This window comes from Rhododendron vialii, chromosome 3a, assembly GCF_030253575.1.
Source record: "Rhododendron vialii isolate Sample 1 chromosome 3a, ASM3025357v1".
Taxonomy (NCBI): Eukaryota; Viridiplantae; Streptophyta; class Magnoliopsida; order Ericales; family Ericaceae; genus Rhododendron; species Rhododendron vialii.
Window position 1 is genome coordinate 13,615,001 of NC_080559.1, and position 19,856 is coordinate 13,634,856.

Genomic DNA, 19,856 nt, shown 5'->3' on the forward strand with positions numbered 1-19,856 from the left:
AACTACATAACCTCTACTTCCATTAAGTCTTCTCCCCCGCGTCCAGTCCTCGCAAGAGGGTTAAGGGAAAAGAATTTAAACTTTCTCATGGAAGTGCAAGGAAATTACAACCACGAACGGAGTAGATGATACGCAGCATAGTTCCATCCTCCCATAAAGATCTACTCTTCCTCAAACCTAATCTTCTTCGCAGCAGGCTGATCGCCACCCACCTGCAATAAAATCAAACCACAAAAACAGGATAATCAATTACTCCGATAATCTGGTGAAATCCCTGGCTATCTGGATTCACCAACTATTTATGAGTATAACGATAACTGAATAGTGCAAAAAGCTTAAACTAAACAGTAAATGACAAAGAAACCCAAGTTTATTCAGTTGAAAATCACCCACAGAGGAACTCTTTTCACAGCTACCTTGCCACGATAATTGCTCCATTATCACTTCTATCAATTTCCATAAAATGGTGGCACATGCCTCAAAATTTTAAATTAGCAGAGAGGCAGATCATTTTCCTCGTACTTCCTCCAACGGAATTGTCTCTACCACTGAATTATTTAGCAGTAGTTTTCCATATTCATTTTGAAACAATGGCAAGCTCATTGAAGTAAAATCAGGGGGAAAAGACAAGGATCTTACAATTTCAGGGCACTCATAATCAATACCAGCAGCTTCAATCTTCTTCCGCCTTCTCTTGTCCCGTTTCAAGATTCCTTCCACCAACTTCTTGTGCTCTTCCAATGTTCTTTCCTAAGGGATCATCACGACAGGTGAACCGCATTATTTCTTTGCAGTATAACTACTAGAAGAACTGCAAAGGGTTTTATTTTCTCGTCCAACTTTTTATGTTCTGCTTAACCAAAAAGGATCATTGCCAGATCCCTATATCTATATCTTTGTTCACTCACCTTGTTATGTCGCTTCCTTTCCATTTGGACCCAGTCCAATGCTTCGTACCGTCGGTTAGCACCTTTCCATCTAACAATCAAAGTAAAACCATAAGCACTTAATTGGTGCCACAGAAACTGACTTGAAGATATTAGAAGGATCGTAAAATCCATTTTCTCGAATATTCACATTTTAGGTGAGCTAATTCATGGCTTCACCTTTATCATTGCTTCTTGATTCTTGTTTAACTAATATCATACCAACGCACACAACAGCTTATAGATCAATATTAACGATCATTCAATAAAAATTTAACAGTTCACTCACTGCTTGATCTAAGGAATGTCTACCAAACAACTACCGAAGGTATAAAACAGAAGAGAATTGATGTGTTTTATATATACAGATACATATTGTAATGATCACCACCAAGATTGATGACTCCAAGAATTTTGATTGGAAACATCTTGCAAAAGATTTTGTCTCGACTTCCAAGACATTAAGTACTTTAAAGCTCTCAATAAATTTGTCATAGCATATTACTCCTATCTTTAGCATGTCGAGTATTAGGAAGCTTTGCTTGGTAAAATTACAGATAACACACATCCAACACACTAAATGGTGTGTATCCACTAGGGAGTTACATAGTCTCTGTATTTTTGTACACAGCATGTGCACATGGTTGCACCCCTTATGGTGTGTTTTACATACCGACGCTTCCTCATCCAAAAGGTGAAAGAATTGAGGCAGGTTTCAAACAACTGAAATGATATCTATCAAAAATAGACAATTCTTAGTTTTCTTACAATTTTGGATGAACACGCTCAGGAGGAATAAGGTGAACTTGCAACATGTGCTCAAACATGAGATAGTTATGCATACACTCAGCTACGATTTTCGCAACCTGCACTAATTAAAACCAGCATTAAGACACGTTACTAAATAACCAGTAACAAAAAGATGAAATTTTCCTTCAGATAAGCACAACCTCAGAGGACTCAAATTCCATAAAGCCAAAATGCTTGGATTTTCCTGTCTGTAGAACACAGAATCATAGAAAAACTAAAAACAGTCAGCGAACTAAAACCACAAGAGAATTGCAGTCTAACATAAAACTCCAGCATATATTCTAGTCAAAACAATTTGAACACACAAACAAAGCAAAAAATCAAAAGCATAATGATAGTGATCCAACCCAACCTTCCTATTCCTTGCAATTCTAAGCCTCTTGATTGTGCCAAACTGTCTAAAGAAAGCTGCAAAAATATGGCCAGATATAATTCCATGTTTGATGATTCATATATACATACACACTGATACTGTATTCTAAAAATCAGTCTAGGCAGCGGACTAGTTCTAGGCGCTAGGCAGAGGTCCAACGCCTAGATGGAAATCAGCCTAGGCACCGACTAGTCGGCCGCCTAGGGAGCTAGTCGGCCTCTAGGCGCTAGTCACCTGCATATACGTATATTTTACAGCAAACAAAATATGAAAGAGCATTGCACCTTCCATTTCATTCTCATAAAACCCATGTGGAATTCGCCCGATATAGAGGACTGTAGCATTGCTTTCCCGAATTTCGCTTTTGGGAAGCTTACGGCCCGGACCACCCTCTAATGGCTATCAACGACGTGAGGATAAATCAACAAGAGCAATAAACAGACACACACAAAACATCGAAGAAATATCAATAAACAAATGAGTGTACCAAGAAATCAGCAGATTCATTTTTGCCACTTTTTTCAGCTGATAGTTGTGACGAACCCTTTTTCAATCTCTTCACCATGGCTTTCTTTCCCTTGACACCCATCTTCACTAACAACACGAATAAAGCAATGTATATTCAACTTCTTTTCTTGCCCCCAAAAGATGGACCTCAACAAGTACTGCGTAAAAAACTAGATGTTCCAATTCAGGAGAATAAAACCCTAGATAGACGATGAGAGAGAAGGAGAGACGGACATAGTGAAGGAGAGAGAGAGAGGTACCAGTTCAACGTACGATTTGGGCAGCCGCTGATAAACCCTAGATGGCGTAGAAATTGGATATGTTTTGTGACAATTACGCAGAAAACCCTAGAACTTGATCGTGTCACAAATTACTCCCATTAATTGTACCTTTTCAGTTCGAATATTGAATTACTCCTTCCGTCTCCATTTGTTGGTTCCGGTTAGTACTTTTTACAGTCACAAAAAGATTGTCCCATTTCAAAACTAAACAGACAGTATGTAATGAATTTTTACCTTTACCCTTTCCTTTTAATGATTGAAAGGTAAAATGAGAAAATAAAGTGGTAAGACATGCCAATGATTGATTGTTTTCCCTTATTTAGTTGGAATATCCAAATAGGACCAAAAATGAGGACGGAGAAAGTATATAATTCAACAATGATGTCATCCTCTATTCTTGCTCAACTTATCTGACGGGACCTGCCGTATTAACCTAATAACCCTTATAAATTTTTAATCACTTAACCATGTCACATGTCACCAACGAAACCTAAATTTTCAGTTCGTAAACCATTCACAACGAAACCATTTTTACTATGCACAAAATCTCTCATTATAAACGGAGTATTTAAAATCTGACTCAAAAACAACTTTTTTTTAGCTACACGACTGGAAAATTCTCTTGCGAGTCTCACCATGCCTTCTTGCCATGATCCTCCTGCTCACTTTTCGATCATAACATTCTAACTAAAAAAATACTATGTCACATATGATAAAAAATGATACATTTTTTTAAAAGGGTTAGCACTTGAGGAAGCTAGTTGGGTATTGTGTGAGTTTATAGTATCATAGATAACAATCATGAAGGTTAAACGATGAAGGTCACCAATGATAAAAACACAAGGACATGGGTGCTTGCAATGATGGTTGATGTGTGCGCCCCTACAAGAACTCTAATACTAGCAAGTAGTAGTACATAACAATTTGTGAAGGTGACATGGCAAAAAGGTTTTGGTGACATAACAAAAAGGTCTGGGTGAAGAACAAAATTAAGACTAGATCAAGACTAAATCAATAATACCAAGAAATACATACTAAAATAGTTTAAAGAGACCTTTAATACCCTAAAACAGTAAAAAGGTGGAGTAATTAATTTGATGCTATCGAGTATGGTGGAATTGGATGGGAATGCATTGAGTTTTCATTCTCTCGATGATAAGAGGGACAATATAGAGATCGGAAAATTATTCAAAAATTTCAGATCATTTCCTTCAAAAAATAGAAACATTAGATTGATGGGCACACACATACATATATATTCAAAAATTAGAAACATTAGATTGATAGGCACACACATACATATATAATACTAGCGCCATACCTTTTCAATGCACAGGGATAGCAAAAAAAAAAAAAACATTAGTGAGAACCTTTCTCTATTGTGTTGTGCATTAGTAGGTCAACATGTGTCATTTTTTGAAGAATTGATTTTCTTGCATACGTATATATATGTGTTTAAATTTTCTCGCCAATATATTAGAAAAATTCCACAACAATAAAAAAAAAAAACAAAGAAAGAAAATAGGATTCAAACAAAGGCAAGTACTTATTTGGTATGTTGTTGACTGAACGTAGTTTCCTTTCCAAGCAAACTAAAGTAGATATTTTACATTTTGTAAAATCGTATAGAATAATAATAAAAAAAAAAAAGAAGATGGAAAAATGACGCCGTTCAAAAATAAAAATAAAAAAAAAATTCCATGTAAGAGCAAGAGTTAAGGAGAGAACTTCCTTTTATTTTAAGTAACTACATTCTTTAGTCATATAGTAAAGTATAGATATCTTTGTTTTTCAAAAAATATGGCTTAATTTGTTCATTGAATTAACCTAATTTGCTACTTACATATTATTGAATAGCTATAAAATAGTCCAACACAAACCATAGAACAAGATCCCAATGAGAGAGAGAGAGAGAGAGAGAGAGAGAGAGAGAGAGAGAGAGAGAGAGATATATATATATATATATTTATTTATTTATTTATCATGTCTTGCAGAATTTATCCGAGTAGGAGAACTAATTCAATCTCAAGAAGGATGTCACGTATCGCTATCTAGGATGACACTAGAAGCTTGATCCTCCCAACACATGTGAGCAAAGCTTGTGCAATAATTTCGAGCACCTTAGAAGTATCCGAAATGCAAACGAACTTGAGAAGTGGAAAGAGTTTCCGATAACCCAAAAATATAAAATATAAAAAAAACCCCAATCATGTGCCATATAGAACCCGGGTCTGGCACATGGCATGCCCCATAATATTAGAGTGTTAATTAATTACTTTTATGTAGGTGAACATAAATGACCCCCTCTCCTGTTCCATAGTTGATCTTAGTGAATGAACATAACATTCGCTTTGGCTTGCTGCTAGAGAATGTGTCGAAAAAGTTCATTATCGTACCTAATGCATCTCCAACCGGAGATGTCGAATTAGTGATGTCAATTTTTTTTTGAAGGCTTATATGGCATTTTGATATATCTCATTTGACATCAAGCTCTCTTTCTCCAATCCTTATGTCAAAAAAAATAAAGCTCATCAAATTAAAAGGAAAAAAAAAAAAAAAACTCGAAAGGCAGTAGGCAAAATCATGTTTGATCTGAACGGAAAGTTTTCAAACTTTCCTAACAGTTACTTTTTGAAATTTGGCAGGCGAGGGGTAGGCTATCAAAGTTGGCAGTCGAATGGAAGTTGTCAAAGCCACGTCAGCTTTGACATGAGTGAAGGCAGATGGGTTGGATTGTGAGTTGATGTCAAAAGGCAGATGGATTGGATTGTGAGTTAATGTAAAAAATGACTGTTAACTTGTCCACGTCAACTTTGACACCTCCCTTTAGGATTTAACGGAGTGTTAATTTTTCGAAATCAGAAAATCTCCATAGTTACTCTTCGACCTACTTGCCGTATAAATCCTGCTTGAATGTTTTCCTTGTGCATCAATTCGACCAACTTTCGATAAAGCTATTACTGCAAACGTGAACGTGTTGCCAATATTTTTGGCCAAAAAACGACTGAAATCACAAATACATTCAGCACGATTTTATTGTCTGATGGATCAAACTTTCTCATTAGGATGTAAATCTTAATCTTTGATGTAAATACGTTTGCCTTCGGTTTTGAGAAAATGATCTGAAGATTCCTACTTATATGCATCTCCGCCTATGTAATCTTTGACACCCTCATTGGAAATTTTGTTCTCTGCATTTATATATGGAGAAAAATTATTGACTAGAATTACACGACTGCTGGTTTTGTAATTGAAGGCCACCTTGCCGAGTTCGAGCCATTAGAATCAACATTCCCTCAAAGAAAATAACCAAACATTGCTTTACATGTGTTGGCATCCAGACATGTACACCGGTATTATATTGGCGTTGGTGGTACAAACATGATGCGCTACATTGTACTTGGCAGCAAACAGCAGCCACCTAAACTAGAACTAGAAAATCAAATTGACGTATGGTCCTAGTGGTAAGTTACCAACTTTTACAAGGGGGCGAAAAATGAAATATATAATACAGAGTAAATCAGAAATATATCAAATATACACAACTGCAGTTGAGTACCATGGATTTGCTATGCACGTTGAATCCTTTAAACATGACAGGAGCCATTTTTAGCTTCAATCATTAACAGACAAACCTTTTGTTAGAAGGTAATGCATATTCTTGCGACCACCACCAGAGCACCAAAAAATCATATGCCAGCATAAGAATTACTCTTATGGTGCTTCCCATATTTAGGTAACTTGTGGAATATGACCATGAACTGGTTGATCTGTGGAGTAGGAGACCAATTGCTGCAAATACTCCATAATGGAGGAGAATGATGGACGCTTCCATGGCTCACTGCAGCACCATAAAGTTCATGAGAGAGAGAGAGAGAGAGAGAGAGAGAGAGAGAGAATAAATCTTCCCGTGAATTACTGCCCTGTTCGGATTCTCTGTTTTATTGCTGTTCCATTGTATAATGTTTGGGATATTTTTTGAGAAGACTTGCTTTTGCTAACGGAATTCGAAACATATTATTATTATTATTATTTGGTAAATAACCCAGGCTTATGAAAACACCAAAATGTATTTATGTATTCTCGAAAATCATTTTCACATAAAAATAAATTCTATAGACCAGTAAGTATTTGTGTATATAGAAGTACTTTTCAGGAACTGAATTAAAAGCATTAAACGAATAGGGAAAAAATTAGGGAATTAATTTCATTCACACTATCATGAATTTCTACTCACTCAGCCCAACAGGCTTCAATTAAGGCAGCTACTTGAGGATTGACGTTGCTGGGAATTTCAAGCCTTTTTCCTTTAAATCCAACAACTACCACCACCTGTTAAAGGTAAGCAATTATTAGTGAAGCTTTCATTTTTAACAAGTAGCACCTATACAAAGACTAGATGAAAACGAAATTCCTAGTGAACTTATAACTTTAATTAATCCTATCCTAATAATACAGGACAGGCAGAGTAATATGATAATAACCTGTCTTGGATCTAAATTTTTCCATGGCTGTTGAAGGGTCACAAGTTCCCACAAAATTACACCAAAACTGTAAACATCTGACTTCTCATTTGATGGCTCATCACGGAGGATTTCTGGTGCCATCCACTCAGGCTAATAAAATAAAACAATAAGCATAAGTCAATAGAAAAATCTAAAATTGTTCCTCTAAATACATGAACTATGACACAAACATGTCACACAGAAAGTCCTAGACTCCAGACAGACTTACAGTTCCGGCAGCTGTTTTAGATGAAAGAAATGTATTGGCTTTTGAATGGGAGAGACCAAAGTCACAGACCTGGAAAACCACAACTGTCATTATCCAAAAAAGAAAAGAAATAGAGCAATGGTATATCATCTAAAGCAAGTGGAATTGTAGCCCAGTAGCAAACACCATGTACTCCTACGCATTTGACTAGGTTCAAACCTTTCTAACTACAACTAGTCAACTAACCCTACTGACTTTAGCCAAGCAAAAACAAAAATCATTTGAAGAAGCAAAAGGATGCAATCCTAGATATAAATATCACATGTTCATTAACTTAGATCAGTTGGGGAACCAGTTAACTGCTAGTGCAGTTGATGAACAGAAATTTACTAAGCCCAAAGGTCTTTCTTAACGAAGTTGGTTTAGCTACAAAAAGCCCATAAAACAAGCAAACTAATCTCCTTGGCTAATGATAAATCTAGTGGAATGCAATAAAGAAAGAGATAAGTGAACCAAAAAGAAGAGGGAAGAAAACACCAGTAAACCAGTACAATCCAAAATTCACCTTTACAGTATATTTGCTGTCCACCAAAAGATTGGGAGACTTCAAATCCCGATGGACGATGGGGGGTTTGAGCTGATGAAGGTAATTCATTCCCTTGGCCTGCCATAGAAACAACCAGCTTCTAAATCCAAGAAAAAATGCATCACGCAGTAAGAGGAAATAGTTATTCTTTTTTTCCGTGTAAATCATACAAAAACAAAACGTTAGCTACATGGACACTGGTTTTATTCGGGTATCATGCCCCACCCTCCTAATGTGATAGTGATAGGTTCGGAAAGCAAGTCATCAGGGTACCCACACATGTTTGAAATACAACGATTCAGGTTTAGGGAGGAGGAAGCATTCAAATATCTCATCTTCCCCGATTATGTTGTATAATTAACAAACTTCACCCTACATGACATTTAGAATTTCCACTCCTATATCTATCACACACACCGATGAACATGGATTCAAGAAGTGGTGCACTCATTTATGAAGTTTCAGAAAGTCTTTATTTTTGTTAGTGTGTGCCAGAATTAATGTACGCTTGATATTAGAGTTACATGAAAATTTTTGAAGTATACAAGAACTACGTCGTCTGTCCAATGGATAACCTGTGCCACAATTAAAAAGCAGAAGCCCAGAGGTGCATCATTTATGACAGCAAGTCACCTCTGTGCAATTGTTTGCAAGGCAGGCATCCCTTCTTTGAGTGTCATTTACCCAATGCGTTCGCGCAAAAGTGATAGAAGAGAAGAACTTAGAAAACACCTGATTGTTAACCGGTAGTTTGCGTATAAGCTAATGATCTATACTTTCAAAGCTTTAAGAAGAAACAGGTTACCCACCAAGCCCTAATTTCCACCAGGGAAGGGGGTCAAAAAATTCCAAGCCTGAACCATCGCCACCCCCACTTAGCTTACATAGGGATGGTGGACAGATCAACTTCATCAAAATTTGCATATACAACACGAACAAGTGATAGATTTTCGTTGAGATAAGTAGTCTACTTTAGGCCTACCACATCATAAGCCATATTTAGGCGTTGCCTATCATCCAGTATTACTCCTGCACCATGCATTCGCAGAAGTTTAAACAAGCTTCCCCTGCAGACCAAATTAGAATATCCATTAGACATTGGAAGCAGTTCCAAAGTGACCTTTTTGGTTGAGGGGAAACAATTAAGCTAAATTGGATAAAACTTGCTGGAACAGACCTGGACAAATACTCTGTAACAATGGACAAGTTCGGAGGCTGAGTCACTGCACCCATGAAGAGAACAATGTTTGGGTGCCGTAAGCGTTCCATGATTGACACCTAAAGAAACAGTAATAAAAGACCTCTTTCAATTTTCCTCAAGTCTTAAAGAGAGGGGAGAAGAGGCACCGGAATTTTGCACTTTTGCTCCTGTGTTAATAGTAAATCTGTATATGGAAAGCACAACATAGCTAAAGCATACCTCTGTCTGAAACTCCTCGAATCGCTCTGTATCGAAATCTTGTTCCATTAGGATCTTTACAGCACCATCCTAAAAGCAAAGCTTTGGTTTTAAAACAGAAATTTCAAAGCTCTCCAGTAGGAAAGTTGAACACTATTGGTACAATGTTTTATCAGTGGATTTGGTAAATGAACCAGAAACAAACTCAAGAAAAATTTTAAAAGAAGAAAAGTAATAGTAATAGACTAGTTTGAAAAGAAACGAGGACAATATGAGTCTAACTATCCTGCCTAAGGATGCTTTAGTGCAAGTAGATGACTTTCACAGCTGAACCTAAGTTTTAAAGACTCTTGAAATATTAGTCCTGTGATTCTTGGCACTAACATATGTGGTCAACTGGATGCAACCAAGACATAATATTAACAAGACAACAAACAAATAGTCACAATTTAAGGAACACATGTATGAATACATTATATACCAGTGAATAATCCTACAAAAAAAGAAGCTTGAAACCCCTCTAGTGCATGATCCTACACAAAAAGAAGCCTGAAACCGCAAAAAAATTAATATTAGCAACCAAGCACCAGAGTGAACACTTTGCATGGCTTTGAGTTTGGCCCCAAAACGAACTTTGGACTGACTACATGCAGCCATTTAATACTCAACTCCCCTTGCTACATGCAGTTCTCAATCAAAAAGTAACAAGTGATAGAATAAGATTGAAATCCAAGAATCAATTGGGCAAGACCTTATTATGTTGTCATTACGTAGGAGGTATTCCGTAAACTTTTCAAGGCTCTTTCTTCACTTTTTTGAGCCGTTTTTCGAATATCGTGGACTAATTGAGGGGTACTTGGAAACTCTAGTCAGCTTTAACAAGGTTTATTAAGGGTGACAAAACTAAGCTTCCACATTCATTTGAAATTTGGATTTCAGAGTCTTGGAAATAGAAATAGCTGATCAAGACACTCTCTCACTAACACTTCAAAACCTAGATTGCAGCTAGCAAACCAATTCTTGAGTGTACTCTTGCAATTTCATCAATTCAATTCCTATCCACTTCAAGATCAAATATTTCTCCATCAACCCATGTCCACTCGTCATTTTTAGTGTCCCTTTTCATAATATTATGCCTGAGTAGCTAACTGTCACTTCTTAATAGAAAAAATACTTGTACATAAGTGATATAGAAGCAGAGAAGAAAAGAAATCCCATTGAGTATGAGTGTTAGCCCTTAAACAACATGATTAATGACAACACACATCTGTTGTGTTCTTCGGTTTTTATAACCGGAATACATTAGTTCATATCTTTTACAAGGAAACTTATCCCTCCTCTCCTCCTAGGCAATCATTGGGGAAAAAAAAATCCTAGGAACTTACACAGATCAAGCGACGATTACAAAATAAGAAAAGAAAAAAAGAATCAAAATCGATGGTGATACATTTTCACAGTATTGCTTCAAAAAGCATTTATCTCACCTTACAGTCAATTGATCATAATGAAATATGTTCTTCAAAAGTCATTTTCTTTCAAGTTTGACAAGGGCTCATTGCCAGTTTTCTGACTTCAAATGCGCACACACTTCCCTCACGAGTACAAAAAAACATGGCGTGCACATAACAATCTCTTATAGAACTCAATAATTAGCTTGCTAAGAACACAAAAATAGCAGAATTTCATGGTGTATTTTCAAAGTACACAAGAATCATAAGGACAGGTGCGCTTACTGAACCACGCCACTCAGCAAGATGAACAGTTCCAAATGAACCTGAAATGTACACCATTACGTTCATGTAATATCTCAAAAAAAAAAAAAATTACACCAATCCATAACAATTACTAAGTCTATACAAAAAAATTGACCAAGCATTTAACAGCTACGTGATCCACTCAGCAAAGAAAAAACACATACCTGATCCAATTTTCTCCTTCAACACGAGATCATTCCATCTGATGTCCAAATCCTTCTCGTTGAGAAACAATTCACGCCCTATTTTATTTGATTCCAAGTGAGTCGATTCCATGAACCTCAGATTATTAGCTGTATCGACTACACCTGGTTGAGCCTCTCTTTGTGCGTTTGGAGGCATCTGAATTGGAAGAACACGGCCTTTGAATAGGTGTGTAGAGCTTATAATATTCAGAAAAGGATTCAATGAGCTTGGCATCCAGGAACCTCTGTCCTGGGCAAATGTCCCAGCAACTCTTCCCGACAAAGGTGATACAGATAATTCCCTCTCATTAATTGAATTGGAAAGAGGCCAGCTCCTACCAACGCTTTTCAATTCATGAGGGCTAGAGAAGTGCAGACCTGTGTTATCTCGATTAATAGCAGCACCTGTCATGATATCTGTTCCTGGTTATTCTGGTATTGAAAAAAAAAAGAAGAAGAAGGAAAGCTTCTTCAACAAATTGGTGCTGTTTTGGATATCGGTTTTCCACGAGACAAGATGCGTAAGGTTTTCAACGCCTTAATTATTACGGAGAGCTACCCCGACAGTCATTGAGGAGGTTGCACTTATGTAATTATCTATTCAGATGTCACGAAAAAATGCTAAGGGAGAAAGATGTTAGGTCCAGTCACTAAATATAGCATCACTGGCATATGGATTTAAAGCGAGCTGCCGCACCTGCGCTACTGATTATTTCTACATAATGTAGCAAGTTAGCAACTAGATTGGAACATTATTAGAATATAGAGTGTTACTATCTTAGTCCCACATTGGTTAGTAGAATTTTGTAATGAGGTGTCACTTTATATAAATGAGAATCAAATTAACACCCTCTACACTATGCGTCAGGGGAAGTTGCTTTCTAGCCCTTACCAATTTTGTCGCTTGGTTGATAAATTGAACTATCTTACTATTACGCGCCCTGACATCTCAGTTAGTATGGTGAGCCAGTTTAAGTTTATGTCTACTCCTCGTCTTCCACATTGGGAGGCCGTTCTCAGAATTGTAAAGTATCTCATTGGGTAGAAGGACCATCATTGGTGGAAATCTAGCGTGGTCTGTTTTATCGAGTTAATGGTCACTTGCGTATTGAGGCGTTTACTGATTCTAATTGGGCAGAAGGACCATCATTGGTGGAAATCTTGTCAATTGGAAAAGTAAGAAGCAAACAGTGGTAGTGGTTGCATGGTCAAGTGCAGAGGCAGAGCCATGGCTCACACAACCTGTGAAATTGTGTGGGTGCGATCTTTTCTTGAGGAGCTAGGATTCAATGTGCAATTGCCTATGAATCTGTACTGTGGTAATCAAGCAGCAATTCCCATCGCATAAATTGTGTGGGTGCGATCTTTTCTTGAGGAGCTAGGATTCAATGTGCAATTGCCTATGAATCTGTACTGTGATAATCAAGCAGCAATTCCCATCGCATCCAATCCAGTATTTCATGAAAGGACTAAGCATATTCAAGTTGATTGTCATCTGGTGCATGAGAAGTTAGCCAGTGGTGTGATAGCTACTCCATTTGTGTCCACAGGCTCTCAACTGACTGACATGTTTACTAAGTCGTTCAAGCAGCGATTAGAAATGTTATGTAACAAGCTGGGACTATGTGATATCTATTTTCCAGCTTGATGGAGAGTGTTAGAATATAGAGTGTGTAATCCCACATTGGTTAGTAGAAAATTGTAATGAGATGTCACATATTATAACATTGTGATGTGTGTTAGGGTTAATTAACACCCTATACACTTTCTCTCTTCTCCCTCACAACAAACATAATGCAATTGCAGAGAAAAGATGGAAAACAACAGGCTTATGACAAGAAAACAAGATCCCATGAACTTCACCCAGCTATTAAATCAAGGAAGAGTACAAAACTTTGGGCTGCTATCTCATGTTCTTGTACCCATCCTTGTTGCATGCAATACAAAATGAGCGGTAAAGCAAAACTTATAAGCTCTATTAAATCATGTGACTTCAGATGCTTGGAACTTCCTAATTCAGAATATGGAGTAGATAAATAGCCGAATAACTATCCTGCCACTCACACCCATCTACTTTCATTGCTGGATGGAAAAGCTATTGAGATCTCTCTTCCCCTCTCTACACCATCTTAATTCACAGCCAACTCACAGCTGGTTATTCTTTCTAATAGCTTTTACTTGTCAATCAAGTAGCATTGGTATGTTTTCCAACCCATACTAATCCCTGATTCATGTCTCTCAATCATCCAGCATCTCAAGAATTTGCTTTCAATTTATATGGTTTAATCGTTGGGATTATAAGTACATAGTATTTTCATGGATGAGCTTAAAGAGCACAACAAAGACGATATTTGGGTATAACATTACCATAATACCTTTTGTTACCTCTTAAAGGTCTAAAAATCCCCTAGACCCCGTTCATTTTGGGATTTTGGACTCTCTCTGCGCACAGTCCCCAATAAATTTTCTCTCAATTATTACTCTCATTTCTCTCTCTATCTCTCTCTACTCACTATCCAAAATCCAAATCCTAAAATGAACAAGCCACTAGATACCTAGTTAAAAGTACTTATTTGTCCCATAATGAGAAAAGCAAGGGTTTCAGCCCCATCGACCAGGGATCATGTAAAGCCTTTTTCTTCCTTCGTAAGTTAGGGATGCTGCTTGCTGCCTGGGAGATTTCTTCCTTCGTAAGTTAGGGATGCTGCTTGCTGCGTGGGAGATGCCTGCCCAAAAGAATTATCAACTAGCTAGTCAGACAAGCAGGGTCATAACTGGAGACACACTGAAAAGCATGCCCTTCAACCTCTTCAGTTTTTTTTATGCTTGAGATTATCTATGCACAATTACCTGTTTAGCCACTCTCTAACAATTTTCCATAAATCCTATTCTGAATAAAGCAAATATTATAATTCCTCTGCCCAAGAATCATAGTCATGGTTTTATTTTATTTTTTTTGCAAATTCTCGCACTGCCCAGGACTAAAAGTGATAGTTCATATTTTCCTTTCCTGATGCCAAACTTATCACTCACAGTCAAAGGTCAACGATTTGTACTAGCCTCCCACCGGCCAAATATAAGCAAAAATGGAATGTTGTAACATCATAATTGTTTACGGGTTATACTATTATGCTGTCCTGTTTAAAACAAGACAACAGTTCTCTGGTAGTGGGAGTCCAATATTACAGCTTTACCACGGAATTGCATGGGACCAAGTGCACAATGGAGAATCTTTAGTTGGCAGTTGGCACCAAGATGGCAATGGTTCTGTAAAATCTATCATATCCGCAAAACAAGAATAAGAAACCAGGATAATGATATAGAAGAGAATCAGGTCTCGCCTAATTAAAACAGGGCAATAAACATGACAACACCATGCCGTTCCACATTATCCTACAGTATGTGAAGGAAGAAATTAGTAAATTACCTGAGGAAGCATCATCAAACGCAATATTAAGAGATTGACAGTCAGAAAAATACAGTCTGGCAAACATCCTGAAGTTCCCAGCACTTTCAACAGTTCTAAACTTCGGATGACATAATGGTGAAGAAACCACAACAGAAGATATACCGTTGACCAAGGAATCCGGGTGGCTTAAAGATCCAGGCCTTCCAATTAGATCAACTACATATTCTCTGAAAATATCATACATCCACATTATTGGCAAGGACTGATATATGACCTCAAGTCTGACAAGTATGACACGATAACTTGACGTTTAGTCTATTGTAAGGACTTATATATCAAGGTGAAACAGACATTCATCTTTGTGAACAGAGTCTAGAAGTTAACCAAGAAGAATTAACTGAATTTCCAGCCAACCAGTAAATACTTGTGCAACTTCGCTTCAGTAAATGAACAAAAGAGAACAAATTCTTGCAAACCCCAAACTCCTTATTAAAAACTTTAAAATGGGAGAATCAGAACATAATATTACTATGCAGCGGAAGAGAAGGATAAATACAGAGGGGAAATCAATAGCAGACATATACCCAAATTGTTATAACCTTCTTATAACTAGGTCCTCCAAGCCTTAACTACTCCATAAATCGTTTTTCCATGTCAAATAAAAATAAATAAATACGCTACTAAATCAAAAATAACTACTTCATTAATCTCTCACAGCCTAATAGATGGAAGTAGCTAATAGATGCAAATCTACCTTTACTTAGATGCATCTTAATTCCCATATACTTGTGTACTCTCACTTCTAATGCCCTTGAAAGTTACCTGTTTTCGCAATTCCCATGTACTTGTTATCATCTTTCTTCCCCTCTTTTCACCCACCATCACGTATGATCGTCAAAACAGTGAACTTTTGCATCCCCACTCTATTAGTGTTCTTCAATTTCATCCAAAATTCCCAAATTTTCTCGTCCCCTTATTTTTGTTATGGTTTGTGATGGCTATTTGGTCTATTCATTGCCTGAATCAGCTTCCATTATTGGGTGTGGGTGTGAGTGTGTGTATTTATATATGTTCCAGCCTGCAACTAGAACTTTGATGGTGGCCTGTATACCACCTCAAATGTCCCCTAGGAACTTCATCAGTTTCTGTAAATTTGACAAATCAAAGACAACACACCTGTCATTGTCAAATCGCACAAGACAGGAGAAAGCCAACTCCCTCTCACAGTATTTACACCCCTTAGCTATTCGGCATGGTAAGTTAACCATGTCTGCTAACACCTGTGATAATGTAATTATCAGGTCATCAGCAAGCACTGGAAAAGCAGCTACGAAATTTGACATGTACACCAGTGCTTATAAGAAAAAATAAGTTTGATAGGTGGGTATGAGCACACTATGAAGCACCGACACGCCTAATTCGTCACCGTATACGGGTCAGACAGGGGAAAACACCAACGTACATATGGGACACACCAGGTGGCATGTATATTTAGCTTTATTAATTTCCTTTTTGACTTGACACATCTTGGACGCATGTCCCAACTCAGACACCACATGGGATGCGGCAGGGCTTGTGCTTACACATTATAACCTTATTTCAGGGGTCAAATGAGTAATATTGGAAAGTAAAGAGTTTGTCACCTTGCCCGTGTCCATGCTTCTTGTGACTAAAGATTGCATGCACTACGTAAATAACAGGTAGCGAAATCTCCATATGCGTGTGTACTACAGACAATATCAAAGAGTAATCAGTTCATCAAAAAATTGAGTTGGGGCATTTACTTTAAAGAGAAGTGGCTCGATGAACGCAAAAGCCGACACACAAGCTTCCAATAGGAAGCATGACAGAGCCTAACCAGTCCTTCAAAAGTCCAGCTCCCTCTTTCCAGCGGTTATCAAAACATTCTTCTCCAGAAGAAGCTACACCCCTTACGACAATAGTGCAAGGTTGCAATATAAAATCACAACACACTTAAAATCAGAGGATTCAAAAGCAAAAGAAGTGAGGGAACTTACCCCATACGATTGCATACAAGCTCAGCCAGGTGATCAACCACCTCTTTTCTAGTTATCCAGTTACTAGATAAGCTCAGTACCATACTCTGAAGTTCTTTCAAACCAGAATCCCAAGATTTATCAATCAAAACAACCTCTGTTGGTGAACCGTCGGCAGGGTCAACAGCCTTCAATGTATCAAATGATGGGACCCAACCACTATCTTCTAGATCAGTGCTCATAGACCATAAATATGGATCCATCCCGTGAATCAAGTAAAATCCATCAGGAACTTTGTCACAGTAAGACATGCAGCCCTTCAACTGGTGCAAACAGACAAATAAACCATATGCGCTTTAGTCATGAACTTGCACGGTTGAAGTAGTATAGAACTGCTTAAAGCATTGACAAAATTTGGCGTTTTGAGGATTTACCCAGTTAGACAAGAAAAAAACACAAGCCATTACCATTTTTCTGATTCAGGAAGGGGAAGAAATTCTTGATCTTTCAAGCCATTATACTTTTCAGATGAACTAGGAGTTCGCTAAAGGAACCCAGAACAGTTGTTACAAAGTTCATAAAATCTCTACAATCCTACATGTGCAGCAAATTCTTTTCGTGGATGTGATAGATACGTCAAATCCAACCCCACGATTGGCTGAATGATTATCCTACGTTATAACTCAGCTGCCTTCATTGGATCTGCCAAAAAGAGGCCACCAAAACAAGAAGAATATGAACCCAATTTTGTAAGGAATGCATTTCTAAGTTCATTTGTTTGGGCCAAGCCAATATACTTAAAATCCATTTAGCTCATACAATGTCTCAGCTTGTTGCAAGGATACGAATGACATTTAACAAACATGCTACCCCTTGCCTTTTCTAGTTACAAATACTCCTTTTTTCCACACGACTCTTTTGTCCATAAAGTTGAAGATAGTGGGGAATTATTGATAGCTCAAACTTCCAAAAATAATCTGCTAAATCTCCCTTGAGTTTTATGTTCAAAATGCATCGATGTAAAAGGGATAATAAAACTTCTGTTCTCCACAACACAAACCTAAATTTTCTCATTTCCCACGTACTCCATGGCATTACTTCCAAGTGTCAAATGATTTTCTATAGGATATCGCCTTCGTCAATAATTCACCTAATTGCAGTAACACTTAAGGCAATTTTCTCGAATTTGACAATGTCAAAAAAAACCACCGACCTTAACTAGTCTTCTCCAAATTGCAATTCAACTTGTTTCTACATTTCTCCACTTAAGCTTCAATCAAAGCACCTAATCAAACTTGCGTGGTTGATCTTGACAACAACTACTAACCAAATTTCCTTCAAAACAATCTGCCAGCCCGGTCCCCTTTCCACTGGTCAAGGAGGACTGTGGCAGATAATGATTTTGAAACCCCAATACTTAACGGCTGAATATGCAATATAAAAGATCCAAAAAGAGGCATATCAAAACTACAGTTGTCACAGTTAGCCCATTTGTAAAACCTTTTCTTCTCGAACATTTCAGCAATCTGACACGGTATATGAAACAAAGTTAAAATAGCCCTGGCTAATTCAGGGGGGCTAACAAACATCATCACGTTTTAGTATCCAAAACAGCTGCCATTGGTAACAGGGCAGCTCTCTCATCCAAAAAAGATGATGTGATGATCTTTATACATTCATTCCAGGTTTTTGAAAAGAATTCTGAAACAGCCACCTCATTGTAAACAGTGTAAGAATTGCTTTAACATACCCAACCATTACATATAAAGGTCGTAGAAATAATATGTACAAACAATCACAGCTGCCAACAGATTCAAAGTGGTCAGCACCAAGCTGGGTTAAGAAAATGAAGAAGCATGATAAATAAGATCGCATTTCAGCTACCGGACGCTATAAGATACTCACATTGACGTCTTTTTGACACTGCTTGTTGTTTCCTCATAAGCAATCTAAATGTAATAAGAGACACAACTGCATATAATGTGACTGTGCCTACAACTGCTCCTAGTACAATGCCGGCTAGTGCCCCCTTGCTAATACCAGATTTTGAAGAGAAGGGAATCACTGGAAGAGAGAGAAAAATTATAAGCACTGGAAGAGAGAGAAAAATTATAAGCCCAAACCAATTAAAAGAAGCCACGAACATAGGTTTGTCTTTTGTTGCTGCAATTAATATCATCCCTAGCATATCCATCACTGTTGCAGCAAGATGCTGTTATACAGCCAAACATTTCATTGTTATGACCAAGGAAAGAAAGCAAAGACAGCAAAAGAAAAGAAAAACAATAGAGATAACAAAAATAAAACAGAAAACTGGACATAGACCCGGAGGTTTCTACATATCGAGATAACACTATCTTTATTCTACAAGGCCCAACTCAAAATCCATTGTTGAAGAATGACAGCAAAAAAGAGAATGTTTCCAAACAGAGCTTCTAAAAGGGAACCAGGACTGGCAAAATTGAAAGAGGCCCAAATTTCTATAGCCTCAACTCTCAAGTATCAAACCCCTCAAAAGGTAGTTGTTACTGGGTTCATTTTTTTTTTAAACTTAACTGGGTTCATTCTTTAGTTCATTTTTATCAAAAAAAAAACTCTTATCGCATCAAGAATGTTAGTTTTTAACTTGTCTAGTTTAACATGATGTTTGTACTACTTTAGGAAAATCACTCGATTAGTTGATTGCAACCTTAATCCAATCCACCAACCAGCAAAGTGAAAACCTCCATATGATTGACCAACGACCATGTCCAAAGGATACATAGTTACAATAGGTTCTTTTGATTTAATTATCAACCTATACCAAACCAAACCAAGCCTTAAGTCCCAAAATTTGGGGTCGGCTAAAATAAACAGAATGCCCTAGCATAAGGAACATTCATAATCGGATTCCTGTCATAAGGATCTAACGAAGTT

General features: G+C 37.4%; 1 protein-coding gene and 1 pseudogene across 2 annotated transcripts in view; both read right to left on the bottom strand.

The window, feature by feature from the left end:
• LOC131318948 (uncharacterized RNA-binding protein C1827.05c) overlaps nucleotides 1–2,939 on the bottom strand; it is a 3,090-nt gene extending 151 nt beyond the window's left edge. The window contains exons 1-9 of one of the 2 annotated variants that reach the window (XM_058349006.1): nucleotides 2,877–2,939; nucleotides 2,597–2,703; nucleotides 2,394–2,508; nucleotides 2,089–2,144; nucleotides 1,877–1,924; nucleotides 1,695–1,792; nucleotides 909–978; nucleotides 640–750; nucleotides 1–212 (exon numbers count right to left, since the gene is read on the bottom strand). The exon at nucleotides 1–212 is cut by the window's left edge and continues 151 nt beyond it. In XM_058349006.1, the coding sequence (XP_058204989.1) occupies nucleotides 162–212; nucleotides 640–750; nucleotides 909–978; nucleotides 1,695–1,792; nucleotides 1,877–1,924; nucleotides 2,089–2,144; nucleotides 2,394–2,508; nucleotides 2,597–2,698 (651 nt within the window). In that variant the 5' untranslated portion in view covers nucleotides 2,699–2,703; nucleotides 2,877–2,939 and the 3' untranslated portion in view covers nucleotides 1–161. Of the gene's footprint in view, nucleotides 213–639; nucleotides 751–908; nucleotides 979–1,694; nucleotides 1,793–1,876; nucleotides 1,925–2,088; nucleotides 2,145–2,393; nucleotides 2,509–2,596; nucleotides 2,775–2,876 lie in introns of both variants that reach the window. The other variant, XM_058349005.1, reaches the window with a different exon arrangement.
• Nucleotides 2,940–6,176: 3,237 nt separating this feature from the next.
• LOC131318950 (serine/threonine-protein kinase CTR1-like) lies at nucleotides 6,177–17,285 on the bottom strand (annotated as a pseudogene).
• Nucleotides 17,286–19,856: the final 2,571 nt, after the last annotated feature.